General features: G+C 40.2%; 1 protein-coding gene across 1 annotated transcript in view; it reads left to right on the top strand.

The window, feature by feature from the left end:
* The first annotated feature begins 2153 nt into the window (after nt 1-2153).
* CAPRIN1 (cell cycle associated protein 1) overlaps nt 2154-17875 on the top strand; it is a 33736-nt gene continuing 18014 nt past the window's right edge. Inside the window, exons 1-4 of the mRNA XM_024558698.4 lie at nt 2154-2343; nt 2929-3138; nt 15781-15843; nt 15954-16040. Of these exons, the coding sequence (XP_024414466.2) occupies nt 2929-3138; nt 15781-15843; nt 15954-16040 (360 nt within the window). The 5' untranslated portion in view covers nt 2154-2343. The remainder of the gene's footprint in view (nt 2344-2928; nt 3139-15780; nt 15844-15953; nt 16041-17875) is intronic.

The following is a 17875-nucleotide window of genomic DNA, read 5'->3' as shown; positions in this document are numbered from 1 at the left end:
AATTCTGATCTTTCTTTCTAGCCTCTAGGCTCGCAGAGTGTTTGGCAAAGTGCTAAGCACAGTTCAGGTGCTTAAATCTTAATCATCTTAGGTCAACTTTGCCGTCTCTCACACAACACACAACCCGCAAACCCCGTTGGTTCTACAATCACAATGTATAAAGCATTCAATCACCTGTCACCACATTTACTATAACACAGTGATGTGGACCACCACTATCTCTGGGCTGTATTATTTCAACAGCCTCCAAATTCGCTCCCAGGTCTGCTCTTGCTCCACTCTCCCTCTCACCTCTAATAGCCACTTATTGTAAATTCTTTATACAGCATCAAGAGGATTAAAAAAAAGAAACCCCACAGGTTAATCATGTGACTCCTCCTCTTAAAAGTGTGCATGCGGTGACTCCATATTTCACTCAGCAAAAGCCAAAGTCCTTACAATGGCATCAGGATTTGTAAGACTGGCCCTCTCTCATGTCTCTGACCTCATCTCCTACTCTGTTGTAGACACTGCTGCCTCCTTGCTGTTCCTAGAACTCACCAAACACACTCTGGTCTCAGCCCCTGGCACTTGGTGTTCCTTCTACCCAGAAAATTCTTCCAAGATAAGTGCTTGGCCTTCCTCATTTCCTTCAGTCTTAGCTCATGGGTCAGTAAGGCTTTTCCTGGCCAACCTGTTTATTTTTTCTACCACTTCACTATCTGACATGTATTTACTTATCTTCTTACCACATAGAATGTAAGTTCCATGTGAAAGGTTTTCTTAGGCTCCGCCGAGGAAGAAATGCCAATCAGCCACAAAATTAGGCAGGATAGAGCTTTATTGGGGTTTGCGCACCCGGACGAGGTTCCCCAGCCCTCAGAGCCGGGCCGGGGAAGTCGCGCACAAGCAGGGAATATGGCGGGGTTTTATGCACCAAATTCTGGTTGGCTCCCCTCGGGGGCTAGGGATTGGTCTCCTGGAACAAAGCGGCAATCCATCATTGGTGGTTCCCCGGTTTGACGTCAGCCATCCCTTCCGGGTGGTAGTTCAGCTGCCATTTTGTCCTACCCTGCCCATCCTGACACCATGAAGGTATTTTTGTTTTGTTTACAATTCCTAGCACTAAAGAGTTCTTAACGCACAGTAAGGAGCTCAACAAATACTTGAATGTGTCTAACAGACCTCTTAGCTCACTGAAATATCTTGAGGATGGAGGCTGCAGTGGTTTCTCTGCAGTACATCCTAGGCTCCCTCAGGGTACACTGCTGCCAGCATTACTCATTTCAGTCTCCAAGGAAGAGTGAGTTTGGTAGAATCCTCTCTAAATCCTTTTTCATGGAATTTGTCATTTACTGTTGTCATACAACATTATGTTGCTAAATTTTCTGCTGTTATATTCCTTTTAATACATATCCTCCCAGCACTGGCTTATTTTCTGTTCACTGTCCACAACCACACCCACCCTGCTCCTAGGTTAATTACAAAGCTGGAATAATTCTCTTGGGGCAAAAAAAAAAAAATTGTTTTATTTCATTAAACATTCTCTTAAAAGTTTCAGGTACATCTAAATCAAGGAAAAAGGTTTAAATCGCAATACTCAGGCCTACTGGATAAATGTCATCTTAAGGTAGCTGACGATTATTTTTAATGAGTCTGGAGTATGTTGCTTATTTCCAACGCGTTCTACAGAGAATTCCTAGGTTACTGGGTGATTATTTGTGGGGGAAGTTGTCTTTTCAAGACCTTTTCGCATGTGGGAGTTTGCTTGCTTTGCATACAGAATTCTAGGAGGTGGGATTGCACCACTCACCCCACGCACCCCTTACTTGCAGAAACCTTTGCCACCCCACCCTACCCCCACCAAGTAAGAGCTCTAACACACGGCAGCAGCTAGCTTCAGATCCAGCTGCTTGACACCTATTGTCCCCGTTTGGACGTCAAGCGATTTCGCCCGAAGGACCCTAGCTTCGATTTCGTTCAAAACTCATGACATCGCTCCTACAACCTCCTCGGGGCCCTCCCGACTTGTGCGGAGTGGCCGCCCCCCATGGAGGGTACTTGGGCCGGGTTGGTAGGAGGCCGAAGGGGTGGGGCTTCCCAACAGGCGTTCGCGCTGGGCAGCCCGAGCAGCAGCGAAGGTCCCCGCCCGCCGCTTTCCCCGCCCCCTCCGTCCCAGAGGGCTGGCTGGCTAAGTCCCTTCTGCTCCCGGCTCTCCACCTCACTAGCAGCGGCTCTCGGTGCAGCGGGGACAGGGCGAAGCGGCCTGCGCACACGGAGCGTACGACACTGCCCGGAACGCACCGCCACCCTTGCCCCTTCAGCCGCCCACTCGGGATCTCCAGCGGCCTCCGCGCGCGCACGGTGAGCGCCATCCCGGACTGAGGCGCTGATTGGGAAGAGGGCTGCTACTCCCGAGTGTCCTATACCACCGGACCGGCTGGACCTTCGCAAGGAGCTTGATCCTCAAGTCTCCCCCCTACCTTCTCTCCCCCAGTCATTTCCAGTGCCCTTCTCCACCCTTCTCGGCCTCCCAGCCCCGACCTCTCTCTTCCCTCCCTTCCTCGGAAGGCGACTGTGCCGGCAGGCCCTCCCCTGCGGAGACCGTTGCACTGGCAGTTGGCCGGCTCTGCGAGGCCCCGCCCCCAGCGCGAACCTCGGTGCCCCGGGGGGTGGGGGGGGTGGGTAGGCCGAGCCGGCGGCCCGCGCGGGGGAGGGGCGGGACCGGAGGCGGTGCGAGACCGGGCCCGGCGCTCGGCTGGCGGGTCGCGCGCGCGCTGGCCGTCCCTTCCTGCCCTCGCGGCGCGCGCCGCCTCGTCCCCACCCCCACCCGCTCGCGCAGGCTCTCGCCCGCTCCGCGTTTTGTCCCGCGTCTCGCCCCGTCCGCCGCCTGACTCGCCGCTCCTGTCCTTCCTCCCGCTTTTTCTTCTTTCCTCTTACGGTCCAAAGATGCCCTCGGCCACCAGCCACAGCGGAAGCGGCAGCAAGTCGTCTGGACCACCACCCCCGTCGGGTTCCTCTGGGAGTGAGGCGGGGGCCGGGGCCGCTGCACCGGCTTCTCAGCACCCCGCAACCGGCACCGGCGCTGTCCAGACCGAGGCCATGAAACAGATCCTCGGGGTGATCGACAAGAAACTTAGGAACCTGGAGAAGAAAAAGGTGCCAAGAGTTGGCGGGGAAGGGAGGGTTTGGTGCTCCGACACTGCCCGCCGTATCCTTCACTCTTTTCGTCTCCGGCATTTTCCCTCCATCGCCTCCCCACCCTGCTCCCGTTGTCCACAGTAAACCGGAGCTTCGTGCCCAGAAAACGGGCTTCTAGGAGAGGTGCTTGTCACCTGACCCGGACGCAGCGCTGCCCCCCAGGACTCTTGATTGCTGTCCCCCTGTTGTGAGCCAGGCCTTTGAGCCTTTGAGAGTGAGGTGTGTAAGGGTGGGGACCTTTCCTGTCGCCAGATTTAACTGTGTGATGCCCTTTTGCCCGTTACCGAGGCCCGAATTCTTTGAGTAGGGCCAGCGAGGAGAAACGAGGTCCCAGTGTGGGGACTAAGGGTTCAACCGACTGCCTCGTGAGTTGGGGCGGCCTGCGTCCTCTAGCCGTGGGGTTTGTCCGCTCTGTTACTGTGTACTTGAGATCTGTTCAGTGTCCCCTGTGGGAGAGGAGTGTATCTAGGATCTTAAACTAGAATTGCTTTCCCATCAACCCCCTTTTGAGTGGGTCTTCGATTTGCTACCCCCTCCCCCATCAGATGGGCTTCCTACGTTTCCTTCTTTGTTTCAATTGTCTAGGTGCCCCCGAGCCTCACGCTCAACTCGTTCCCGGGAAGATATTCTGCTGCGGCTTTCTGTACTTTGAGGACCCTAAAGAGGGATGGGAGGGAGACTGCACGATTGAGATTTGTTGGGGAGAGGGTGTGGGTTACACCGAGGGGAGCTTTGGGTCTCTGGGCACATGGAGAGAGCGACTAACATGGCGGCGGCTGCGGGGAGAGGGAAGCGCTTTACAGGAGCTGCATTGTGAGCACAAAGCGAAAGCGAGGGGGAGGGCAGAGACCAGGCAGCCGCCCCGACTGGCCTTCCTCGCCCCCATCCAAAAAAAAAAAAAAAAAAAAAAAAATCGAGCCACACCCACAATATTTTGGATTCAATGTTTAGCCACCCTAGGTCACACCGTGAGGTTTATCTTCAAGTCGGCCTTTTGTTTTATGCTTTCAGCCCGGGGCAATGTATCAGCTGTTTTAGACGGATGTGTTTGTGTGTATGTAGAGGAAAGGTCTAGGCAGAGTAATAGTTCAGCCATCGTCAGATTAGGGGTGGTAAGGGAGAAACAAATCTGTAGTACAGAAAATGGGGTGATTACATCAGTGACTATTATGCGAACTTTTGTCTTTTACCTTAAAAAGAAAAATAATTAACTTTCATTCGATAACTTGCTTGTCTGCCTCTAGTAAAACGTTTGTAACATGTTGAATTTTGAGGAAGTCATTTAAAAGTGTTTATTTAGTTAGAAACCTAATTGTGTTACTAAGATGTTGAGGTAGTAATTCTTAGGCCACAATTTGGGCCGTGGGAAATAACTTGAAGAAAACTGTTGATACTAAGATCTTAATTTTAATGGTTCATTTAATCACTCATTTTACTTTTTTAGAGTTTTAAAACAAACATTTTTGGGTTTGATACTTTTGTCTCATCTTCTGTATTGGGAATTTTACTTGAATTTCTTTATTTGAAATTGAGAGATGCTCTAATTGTGGATTTCTACCTTTTCTCTGACCCATTATTTTGATCGACAAGCATGGTTTTATTATAAATGATTGCAATTATAGACTTATCAATAGCAACTAGGCAACAAGAGTAATTTAATTATAAAGTAGGTACATTCAAATATGTAATAGAATAAGCATGGCCAAGGCCATTATAAGTCTTGAGTCTGCCATCTGATTTAGTTTTTGTTACTCTACTTGAAATTGAGACTTAATTGAGGTATTTTTTTAAAACCTCTTAAAATGATGAACAATCCTGTCAATCTGGTTGTTGCTTGAACAGGTTTCAGAATTCCTAAGAAATCTCTGTTCTTTTAGGCTAGGAATCAGAGGATAAATATTAATGAAGTGATATTTTAAGTATAGACATTTATATTTTAATGACCAAAAAATAACTTTTTAAAGGTGTTAGTATAAAGTCAGGTACAGATGAGCAGCCAGCTCAGTTGTGAGATGAGTCTAGTTAGTGTCTATTGTTCAAGAGTATTGGAGAAAAATAGAAATCTAGTTGACAAGCTTTAGGAGTACCTGAACCATGGCAGGTCACTCCTGCTTAGGTCTGCATAGGCTTGTATTACTAAGTGCTATCTATTTAAATGGTTAAGTTGGAAGTATTGATGTGGCTTAATTGCTATTAAAAATAGAAGTTTATTTTTTGAGAAACCGAAGGCTTTTTTCCCTGATATCTTGATGATTTGTTGTATGAAAGGACTTAACTGATTCATTTTTCTTTTTTTTTTAATCAACCAAGGACATTTTTTTTTTTCATTGCTTTTTAGAGAGAGAGAGGAAGGGAGAAAGAAAAACATCGATGCGAGAGAGAAGCATCGATTGGTTGCCTCCCTTACGTATCCGGACCAGGGATCGAACCCACAACCTAGGTATGTGCCCTGACCGGGAATTGAACCCTCAACCTTTCAGTTGCGGGACAGTGCTCCAACCAACTGAGCCACACCGGCCAGGGCTGATTCATTTTTCAGTAGCGAGTGAGCATTTCTAATACACCTAAAATAGGATTTACTTTACAAATTGGTTTTGTACTTTTTTGGGAACTGTTATGGGATGAAGTAAGTTACTGTGTATAACTGGATTTCTTTTTACTTCAGTCCACTTAGCAACTTATATTCGAGCTATATTTCAAAATGCCTTTTGTCTTATGTTCTAAAGTGAAGTATCCTGACAATAATTACTACTAGATAATGAGTATCACTTACATTGTGGCAATAAAATTGCAATAACTTTATTTCACTTTATTTAAAAAAGAAAGTTATTTGTTAGTTTTCTGGTAAGTCCAGTCATTTGAGGAAAGCTAAGCATCTGTTCAGCGAGAATGCATGCTTAAGATTGATGAAATGGGATCCTATTATGTAATGCAACTAAATGACCTGATAGTTTTCAAAATTTGGGCTTATGAAGACTACATGGGTGTTTAGCAGAGAGAGGAAAGCCCGCTATAATAAAAATAATCTAGTGTAAAACTCCATTTACAAGTCTTCTAACTGATTAAAGTATAAATAATGAGTTGAGTGATTGCTTTGTCTTCATCAGTTTGTTGGTATAAAACTGGACCCTGGGCAATGTAAGATGATATTTTGAAATCAAGTCTTAATTTAAACTGAAGAGAGCTCATTTACATGGTAAGATGTAATCAGATTTTATACAGAAGGAAAGGTGTTTTAATAGATGACATTTTACAATTGTTACACACTTCGTAAGTGTAATAGGTTCAGACATCAGTGACTTTGGTAGGAGAAAGGGTCCACCAGTGTTCTCTTGCATGACAGCCTGACATCTCTGTAACCAATCGTGACCAGATGTGTTAGTCAAAGTGTACTGTTTTTCATACTACTCCTGAAAGTCTTCTTGATCTTTATATCTTTGCAGTTAATATTATTCAGAAAAAGGATGTTTTTGTTATTAGAGAGGATAACATTTCTTTCCAGAGCATTGCAGTATACTTAGAATTTTCAGTGTAGCTGTTGTACAGAATTTCTTCAAGTATTTGAAATAAAAACATCAGAAGTTTTTCTTGACAGTTAAAATCTCTGATGTGTTAGCTCTCCATTGATTACATGAACTATTCCTCTGCAGTGCAGAGGGCAAGATTACTTACTTTTGCATTCACCTTGTCACAGATGAAAAAGCATTTACAGTGCTTAAGTTGTTTCCCTCTGCCTGCGTGTGCGCATGTGCGCTGTGTGCATGCCTGTGTGCATGCGAAAGCACTCGCCCATAGGGAAATACTTAAGTTTCAGTTTAAAGAGAAAAGAATGTTAAGTCCCTCATGTGATAATAGGGGGTACCTTTTCCTGGGATGAGGGTAGAATCCTAAGTATTACAATGAGAATGGGTTGTTTTAACCTGGCCATGTTATTTTCTAGGGGCGTTCAACCAGCACCCCAGCGGCCGCATAAGGCCCAGAACGGCTGTGAATGCAGCTCAACACAAAATCGTAAATTTACTTAAAACATCATGATAGCGTGTTGCAATATATTTAATATGTGGCCCAAGACAACTCTTCTTCCATTGTGGCCCAGAGACACTAAAAGGTTGGACACCCCTGCTAGGCTAAATATCCGTGTGGCAACTGTTTGTATAGGAATACGTTTTGTGTGACTTAGAGATTAAGTATACAACTTGCCATACTTTTAAGTAATTTCTTAGTTTATGTTTAGAATTAGATAAAGATTTGTCTGGTACTATTTTATCTTTTAAAAAATTAATAAGTACTTGCAAAAGGTTAAACTAAAACAACATGGCCTTAATTTCATTACCAAACTATTAAGAGAACCTAAGGTTTTTTGAGAGCTTGAAGCACAGGTGGAAAACACAAAGCCCGCGGGCTGAATCCGGCCCTCCACCTTGTTTTGTTGGCTGGTACCTTGTTTCTACCCAGCAGCGCTGAGCTCCTTGCCCTTAGTTAAGGAGTAGTTACATTTATACAGCCCTAAAATTATACATTCGTCCCTTTGAAGGCAGTCTTGAGGCTGATGTGGCCCCTGCTGAAATGAGTTTGACACCCGCGGCTTAAAGCTATCTTAAAATTCAATTCATTTTACAGAAGAGGAAGTTGAGTGCTCATGTGAAATGACCTGGCTTGGAGTGGGTGAATCCCAAGATCTCTTGGAGTGTTTTATGGGGGTAATTAGAATTTGTAATGCTCTGCAGTGTAAGGGTAGTTTTTCATATTTATGCTGATATTGTAGACCATGTGAAGCCTTTTACTTCACATCCTTTCATTTTAGAGTTCTTCTGTTTTAAAAAGCCGAAAGCAAAAGAAGCATCTCATTTCTTCACTGTTAGTCCTTTATTAATGTGTCGTTGTTAATTTTGTGTTTGTAGGCTGTCCAGAGAATGGGGTCCTTAGACTAGCAGTATAGGTAATGTCCCATGTTGTTGGGATATCCATGTTGTAATGAAATGAATTTTAAAGTTTAAACTCCGCAGTTTCTCTTTATGCATAGGTAAGCTCCAAATGCACGTTTGCCAGCCTCTACTCAAACTTGGTGTGTTGTAGACCAGAAAATTTGGGAAAAGCGTACCAAGTAGAAAGGAGTAGGAGGTGTGTCAACCTTTCTATCTTAATTCTTGTATTCCAAACTTCTGGATAATTTTTAGTAATTGGAACCTCTTTCCGGGGGAAATGAATAATATGTGTGTTGTAGAGAAGAATCTGAGGAGTCGCCGAAGTGAAATTCAGCCAAAGTTGGAATTGTAAACTGCATGGCTTCTGCATATTTTAAAAATTTTTCTTCACTAGCTATACCAGTGTGTGTGTTGGGTAGAGCATGAGTGTAAAACAGATGAAAGAGACTTTACGGGGCAGAGTTCAGAATTTCCTATTTCCTAAGGAAATGGGAAGGTGTGCTTCTTGACCATGCTCAACTAAAGTAGTCTGTTTCCTTTAACTTCTTGTGCTACCTATTGTCTGTATACTTTGACGTTTTTACAGTACCTTATGTTCTTACCTTACGTGTTTTTCAAAATAGGTATTAAGCTTCTATGAGGCAGAGACTATTAATAACATACTGTGCCTTCCACATGGTATATTTAAGTAAATATTTGCTAGTTTGACTAAATCCTTGCGTAGACATATTTGTATCTTCACTTGCAAAACCCTGTTAAAATGGATTAATCAGCGAGGGGAAATGCTCTTTGTATAGAGCTATTTACTTGTGTTTTTTTACTAAAGTGGAATTTTTCCTGAAGGATTTTGGTTCTCTTCTCTTTCTTTCCCTCCTTCCTTAATGATTAGGCAAGTAGAACACACTTACTTCAAAATCTAGGTAGTGTAAGCAAGATTCGTGTGTAATCTTAGGAAGGAGAATATTGATGATTCTTGGTATTTGCACAGTTAAAAATTACTAGAAATGTTATTGTATTCCACTTAGTGCTGTTATCCAAACAGAAATAACTGAAATATACTTTATTCATTGGGAAAAAACCATTTGGTCTCCATTTTAAATGAATTCGAATTCACACCTTTTTACATTGAACTCCCAACAGTGTATAAATATCATTCCTTTGTACTGAATTACTCTAATGAGTAGCTTGGTTAAAGCAACTAATAACTCAAGAGACACCTGTTAAGATTATAAATGATCATTTGTTTTTCAAATGCACAAGCTTTAAACTTTTTACTTATTTATTTATTTTTAAAGGTTTTATGTATTTATTTTCAGAGAGAGAAGAAGGGAGGGAGAAAGGGAGAGAAACATCAGTGTGTGGTTGCCTCTCATGTGCCCCCCACTGGGGACCTGGCCTGCAGCCCAGGCATGTGCTCTGACTGGGAATTGAACCTGAGGCCCTTTGGTTCTCAGGCCAGCAGTCAATCCACTGAGCCACACCAGCTAGGGCAGCTTTAAACTTTTAAAAATATAATTCAAAGTAAGTGATGCTGGAACTCTTTTTAATATTACACTTTTTATTTTCCTACTAGCTGCTTCCATTCATTTAGACTTCACTTCATAATTATAGCCATAGATAAGGGATTAGAGTTTTTACAGGATTATCTTTTATCTTGTTTTTCCTTTTGAGTTGGGCAAAAGTCTTGTCAGATTAAACTCCTGGTTACTTATCTGCTTGAAAAATTATCTTAATGATGGGACCTTAGATAACATCTAATTTAGTATCCTTTTATTGTTCTTAGTGTTCAAAAATTCAGCATTCTGAATAAGTAGTTGTTAATTCAGCTTCTGCATTAATCAGTCTTATGGACCTGGTAGAATTCTCATTTCTCAGTGCAAGTTTCGTTTTTGGACAAGTTCTTAATGTTTGTGTTACACCACCACTCTTTAATGTATAGTTTGTTTTCCTGGAACAACTCAGAATTCTGCTACTTGAGAAGGCTTCCAGCATTTGAAGATAGCTATTAAGGATCATCTATGGATTGTACTAAATGCTCTCTACTGTCCTTGTAAATATTGAGAAAATGTTTCTTATTATCTCTGACTTTTGTGAATTTTACCAGTAGCTAATTCTCAGTTAAATTGGTGGAGGGTAAACAGGAGGCAGAGTCAGCTGCCTACCATTATGTAGGCAGAGTTAGAGCTAATGTTTCTAGGGGAAAACAGCGAATGTTAGAAGTGGGAACTTGAAACAGTATCTAGAAAGGCCACTGAACATTATGGAGAGATGAGAGGAAAAGAAATCTTTATCTGTTGTTTTTGTGTTTTCTTTTCACAGGTTCATTTAGTACTATAGAAGTGCCTTATTTGAAGACAAAATTTAAAGCTCTTAACTCCTTTTGTTATGTTAGGCTTCATTTTTAAGTTAAGTATTTGTTCTGTCCCACTTTGGAGATCTCCTTAATTGAGAACAGGATTTACATAGTTTCCTGGATAGCCAAAATTTCAGGTGTTGTCGCCTCCTAATCTTTGTTGTTAAGACTGTTTACTGTTGTCTAGTTGAAGAATTTTTATTACTCTTTTTGAGTCTCTTATCTCTTTGCTATTTCTTTTTATTTGTATAATTTTAAAAATGTTTTATTAAGTTATACACTCAAGGAATTTGTTGGATATAATGGGAAGGAAGGAATGCTTAGGAGGAGGACAGCTATTTTGGATATTTATCTTCTGGCATCCTCATTGCACTGTATTGAATTTTTTTTAAACATTTCAATAAAGTAACTTTGGTGGTGATGAAAAAAATCTTTGGGAAGAGTGGAAGATATAGGCATAGTGTGATTCAGCAAAATAATTGTTTTCTGGAGAAGGGAGAGGTGGAAAACAGCAGTAGTAGGGCCCGAATGAAATGTAGCAGTGGCTGGAATCCAGAGTGGCATTATAAAGGGGGATGGGTGTGTTGCAGCACAAATGATTTTTCTGGGATTTATGACCTGAGGGAAGTTGTTTAATTGCTCTGTCTCTCAGTTGCCAATTAGGTGAAATAATGATTGATAATAGTGCTCACTGATAGGGCTAGCTACAAATGCTTTAAATTGGGGTGTCTGTCACAGTGTTAACTACTGTAAGTAATGAAGAAACAGAAGATCGAGTGGGACTGGGTAGCACTTGCTGGGGTAATTATTTCTTAGAACCACACAACTCTGTAGTGTTTTGACATTTACTTTGTACAGTTATACCTCTATCTGATGGTTCCCCTTTGAAGTCTCTGGATAATCTGGGTGATGACCTGATTTTTATTTTGTTCACATGTGATGCTGTAAATGAATTTTTAATATACTCTGGACACTCAGTAGTTGAAAAGGAAACCCTATCTTGAATTTCAAGATAGGTATTTCAAGATAGAATCTAACAGGGCAGGTTTTTGTTATCAATATTATGGTGGGCTTTCTGATGAAGTTATCTTGTTTGTGCTAGGAAAACAGCTCCATTCTTCATAAAAATAATGCTTTATATTTTAGGTGGATGACCAATTTATCTAACAGTATTAACAGTATGTGTTAGGTAACTGTGCTGGCTTAGGGAAGAAAAATAGCTGTTTGTCTGGAGCACTTTTATCTTTGCCCCTCTATTTTTGTTGGAGTTAATGAGTTGGTTCAGCCAATGTGACAAGTAAGTCCTTATTTACAGTATATATTGATTTAGTTTATACTGGAAATTTTAACCCCAAATGGACAATTTTTCTACTTGGACTTTACTTAAGCCATTTGAGTAGGATGTGATAATAGGAATGAGCCTGTTAACGATGGTGTCATTTGTCTCTGAGTGCTCTTTCAGAGATTTGGCAACCAGTAGTATTGGGACCAGTGCAGATACCACATCCTTTTCCTTATCTCTTAAAGCTACTTAAGAGTGAGCTGGGATTGCATGCTGCCCTTATTTTGAAATGTAGAAAGTTAGACCAATTGATTGTCCTAGAGGCTCTTTGTTTCTAGTGCAAAATTTGGCATTCCCCACTGAGTTTAATCATAGTGTACTCTAAACTTAAGGAACTTTAGCTCACAATGCCAGATGTAGTAAAAGTGTTACTTACGATTGGAAGGTGGTGGTAACTCTTTAGTGTTCAGATCATAAGTGGATCTTATGCAAGTAATTAATAGGTTAAATAGATTTATGAGCTGGTTTAGAAAACCACCGTTCAACAAGTCTTCTGTGTTTAAAGTTGAGCTTTTAAGCAACCTATTTCCAAGTGGAGGCTGATATATAACGGTTTGTAGATCACAATTCATATCATATGTCTGGTTTAGAATAATTTATTTCTACATTCTAGTGGACTCACTATTACAGGAGTTCAGTGTATTTGACTTTGGTGGATGTTTCTCAAACTTAAGCACATAATCAGAATCACCCAGGGGCTTGATAAAACAGATTACTGGGTCCCACACCAGTTAAAGTTCCTAAGTGATGGCTTACATTGCTGGTTGGGGATCACACTTTGAGAATCACTGACCTTGACCACCATAGGGTCTCCACTGTGTAGGGATCTAATTAGATGTAACAGTGAGCAGAGGTGCTTTCAGTTCCAATTCTGAGGTGATAAAGTCCAGTACCCCTAAGCAGCCAGGAGATCATGTATTATTACTGATTACAAACAACAACAAATGAGACTACTGCCCTTTAATGTAGAAGAGTTTTTTTTTTTAATGTCATTCTGTAGTCAATTTATTAGTAAGTGTTGCTGTTTTCTCAAATGAGAGTTACTTACTAGGAACTTTGACCAGACCCAGGATCTTGCTTTCCTGACGCAAGGACAGGGGATAGGATGTTATAACTGTTGGATAGTGTTAACAGCTAGAGAGTAACAAATACAAAGCTATGATAAAACTTGTTTCATTATGATTAGGAAAATATTTCACAGGACCTAATTTCCATTCATCTAACTACATTTTTTGTTTGGATGCCTTTAGATGCATCAATTCAACTTGCCAGGAATAAGGAACTGCTGTATTTTTGAAGACCCCTTGTTAAAGATCCTTGGGGTTTTTCAGTCATATCATGACTTTTTAACACATTTTTTCCCTCATAGTAAACTCATTTCTTTGGGGGTTTTTAGCAGTTCTTCTACATTGAAAAAATCATGGCTCTTAAATTAATTATGAAAAATTAGAAACATGTTACAGTAATATAAAAACCACAATAAATTGATGTTATGAGCTTTAATAAAATTATAGATCTTTATTTTGGCTGCCCAGAAGGTCAATTTACATACTTTCTGTTGATGGTATTCCATGAAGATTTATATTGAAGCTGAGTTTCACAAAGTAATGGCTTTCCCTTTTCATTTCCTTTTTAACCTTGTTTCTGTTACTGCTGTGTGACAGATTGCTTCAAAACTTACATCATTTTATCATGCATATGGATTCTGCCTGTCAGGCATTCAGACAGGGCACACACTGGGTTTGTGTCTCTGCTTCATGATACCTGGGGCCTCACCTGGGTAGACTCAGGCTTGTTTGCTCTCATGTTTGATGCCTGGGCTGGGATGACTCTTAACACTAGCATTGCTGACCAGATTCTTATACAAGGCCTCTCTTCATGGCTTGGCTTCCTCATAGCATGGCATCCTCAGGGTTACTGAACTTCTCATATGATGGCTTGGGCTCCAGACACCAGTGTTCTTAGTGACCAGCAAAAGGGCAGAGATACAGTGCTTTTATGACTCAGTCTTGGAAGTCATACAGGATCACTTTTACTGTACTCTGTTGGTCAAAGCCCATTCAATACAATGACAGGGGAATTGGATTAGTTCTTATGGGGAAGTGCCAAAGTCACATCGTGGGACTGCAGATGCGGTAGCTTTGGGCAATGTAATCTGCCATAGACCTATCGGTTGGACAAATACTAAATTTGCTACTGTGTAGGTAATTGGAACTTTTCTATCACAGAATAGCTTGTCCACTATAGGTTGGTATAGATTCATATTTAAGGATCTTAAAGGTGAAGGTCCTGACACTATTCTGCAATGTGTCAGTGCTAACATCTTGTATGTAGCATGAAATTAAAGTTTTTATTATACAAACTATATATATGTTCACTGCAGAATGTCTAAGTGAACATAGTAAAGGAAAAGGAAGTTCCACTTATAATTCTACCGTTCAGGTATAATTCTTAACATTGAAAAAACCTTTTCATGTTTATTTTCATATGTATATAAGCATTTTTTTATGAATTTGATTTGACATCCATTTTGATTGGCATGTATGTTTTAAGTTCACAGGCATTAAATGGTAAAGTTGAATGGGCTAGGCATATAAAACTGCACTGTGAGAGATACAGAGTACACTTCCTGTGTATTTCTAGATTTGGCAGCAGTTTTCATGAAAAAGGTACAATACCATAACAGGGAAGATAATGAATGCCAGGTATAAGTTCATAGCAATTTTGCTTTTGCCTAGTATTTAGCTCAGAATTTTAACTATGTATTAACACTGAATTTCAGGTTCCTACTATTATGTTTTCTATTACCCATATATTTTGAAATAGAAGAATTCTGACTGTAGAACTGTTATAGCCTAAGTTTCAATTAAAAGCAAATCTAAACTTGTTTAGTTTTTTATTTCTCCAAAGAAAAGTAGCCTACCCTTTTAAAAAAGTAGATGAACGAAGACAGTTCAGAGGTCAGAGTTGAGGGAATAAGTAGAAATCTAAATTAAGGGGGGAGTTATAAAACAAATGTTTTATGTCATTGATATAAAACAACTTATCGACATTGTTTTTAAACTTGTGTCTGTGCCTCTGGTTGCATTTTATCAGAACCTTTCTTTGTATTTTGCTTCTTGGTTAATTTTATTGCTAAGGGTAAGGAACTACATATGTTTATACTTTATTGTGGTTATTTATAAAATTTCCTTCCTGAATTTAGATTTCTCCTTAGTCCCTCTCCTTTGACCCATAAAACAATAACTGAATTCTTGGCCGTGTTGCATTATCTGAATATCTTCTCTCTGGGGTCTTACTTAACAGTAGTAGCCTGGGACACCTCCAGAGTTTTCATCTTAGCAAAAAAAACCATGACCAGAGGTTAATTTTATGCCCCTACTTGTGCATTTAATTTCATTTTTGAGAAAATACCAAAGGATAACTGTTGACTAGTGCACTCCCCAGAGGTGATGTGATGGCCTGAAGTATCTCATGTGGGTCAAGAGAAGTGGATAAGGCACATCAAAGACAATGTGCACACGGGGTTTTTCAGGAAATACACAATATTTGTGTCACTTAGTCATGTGAATTCTTTGGTAGGGGGAGGGAGTGACATAAATTTTTAACATATTATAAAATGTCTGATAGGCTCACTCGGCTATAAGCAGGACCCTAACCACATTGTGGCTCTCACCCATGGGGGGCGGAGGGGCCATGTGCCCGGGTCCACTGATGCATACTTTTTTTTTAAAGAAACCTAAAGAATGAGCAATGTTGTATCATTGGCTCATAATATACTATTTGGTAACCATTTAGCAGTGGCTAGAGTACTTAAAATCATTTTTTAGCTCACTATTAAACTAAGTTATTTTATGTACTAATTGAAACTGGAGTATATTTAGGGCAAGATGTGAGACAAATTTAAGATTATGTGGGTTTTGTTATTTTAAGCTGGTACATGGTTCTAGTATGGAATTTAATTTTTTTTCTTAATATAGGGCAAGCTTGATGATTACCAGGAGCGAATGAATAAAGGTGAAAGGCTTAATCAAGATCAGCTGGTAAAGATGCTACATTTTATTTAAGATTCTATGCTCACTATTTTTAACAAGAAAATTAATGTTGTGTTTGTGTTTCCAGTAAAGTTGTGTTCTGTGTTCTGTTATTTTAGGATGCCGTGTCTAAGTACCAGGAAGTCACAAATAACTTGGAGTTTGCAAAAGAATTACAGAGGAGTTTCATGGCATTAAGTCAAGATGTAAGTTAAAAGTGGTGTATATGTTTATGAAGTATTTTAAATAAGGAAGGCAGAAAATTTTGTTGTTTTTCTGGTTTTAGTCCTTGTATTACTGTCGATAAACTCTTCAAGGTGAGAAGTTTGGATCCAATTGTATCTAAGATGCTTTTGAATTCTGTAAAGTTGAACACGTGAAAGATGCATTTTAAAAGGACTGGCTTTCAGATATGACAAACAGGTATAGTAGCTACCCCAAGGTTCTTACTGGTTTAAAAAAACAGATAAAACATGGTAGTCATTTACTTTTTATATATTCCTGTATGCTTGATGACTATCTTACAGTTCCATTAACTATCAGAAAATAGGCCTATTTATATAGTTGGTAACTATTCTTTCCATTAGGGCTCTTAAGGGATGTGGCAGATTGATACATTGCTCTTGACCCAGCAAAGTAGTGTTTTTCCCAAACATGTTTTGGTACGACAAAAGCCTTTGGGAACAGGACAAAAATTAAGTTCAAAGCCAAATAATTTGTTCAGCTGAGACCATAAAATAGTATCTTTCTGAATTATTAGTGTTAGCTTATTTGGAGGAAGGCTAACATTAAAATAAAAAGTTGTGATTTGGTGAAATGAATAAACAATTTATTATGTGATGAGAGTGCAGTACAGAGATTAGAAGTTCTGACTCTGGAACCAGACTTCCTGGTTTTGAATCCTGATTCTGCCATTTTTACTGACTGGGATAGAAGGAGAAAGATGAGACGTGGGGGAGGAGAAAGGGGAGAGGTTCTCATTCTGCTTCTGTTTTCGAATTTGTAAAATGGCAATAATAATAGTACCTACCTCATCAGAGGGTTGTGCTTAGAGTGGTATTTGATAAATAATATGTTTTATGCACTTAATATTGCTACTTACTAAATTTGACTAGAGGTGGAAAATACTGATGCTATCTTTAAAAGTGAAAGGAAATTTATACTGAAGTAGGAATTTGTTCCCCTTAGCTTAGGTCAAACCTCAGGCTTGAGGAACCGTGCCCAGTTTCTTTTTCTGAAGCTATGCAGTTTAATAAAGAATTCATTTCTGAAGCTGTGTGAATGACAATGCTTATGTCCTCCTTTGCTTCTATTTTAACACTGGTGTTTTTAAAAACTTTTCACTAGATCTTTAACTTCATTGGCAGTCCTTTGGTTTAACTGTGATCCTTTATTGTACTTGCCACAATTACTGAACACACCTTTTTTGTTCAGCATCCAAGAGCTTCTTTAAACCTAGCTCCAGCCTACCTGTTCTAGTTTTCATATTCTTCCCTACTTGGACTTCTCGTTTCATCTAAAGTGGCTTTCTCTATTATCTTTTTTTCTTTTGCTTTCTTGATTTAATTTCACATTCCTGCCTCTCTTCCTATAGTGCTGCTTTTCTCTGACAGCCTATAAATTTAGACCTCTCTACCCTAAAATTGCACTCCCCCAATAAGATTGAAAGCTCATCCATCTTTGAAGTACATGTTAACTTTTCTCCTTCAAAGCTTTCTTGTCCACCCTAGCTTGAGAGATCTCATCTTTCTGTTCATGTTTTTGCTTGCTATCTATTGCTAAGATACCATTTAATTTACTACCCTGTCTGCTGCCATTATAGATTTGCTCTATTGCAACCTTATTATTCCTTCTATGTCTTCCCTATTTTTCTTTTTATTATGTTTTATATGTCCTTATTTTCATTTTCTGTGTTTAAAGTTATCCTAGTGAGGCTTGAGAAAGGGGAGGATGTGGGAAGGAAAACACTGTCATGGTTCTTGAAAAGACTGACTTTTCTTTGACCCCCACACTGACACTATTCTTAAGACAAGAGAGAAGA

The sequence above is a fragment of the Desmodus rotundus genome, chromosome 5 (assembly GCF_022682495.2).
Source record: "Desmodus rotundus isolate HL8 chromosome 5, HLdesRot8A.1, whole genome shotgun sequence".
Taxonomy (NCBI): domain Eukaryota; kingdom Metazoa; phylum Chordata; class Mammalia; order Chiroptera; family Phyllostomidae; genus Desmodus; species Desmodus rotundus.
Note: the sequence above shows the minus strand (reverse complement) of the source record. Positions and strands in the feature narration are given on the sequence as shown.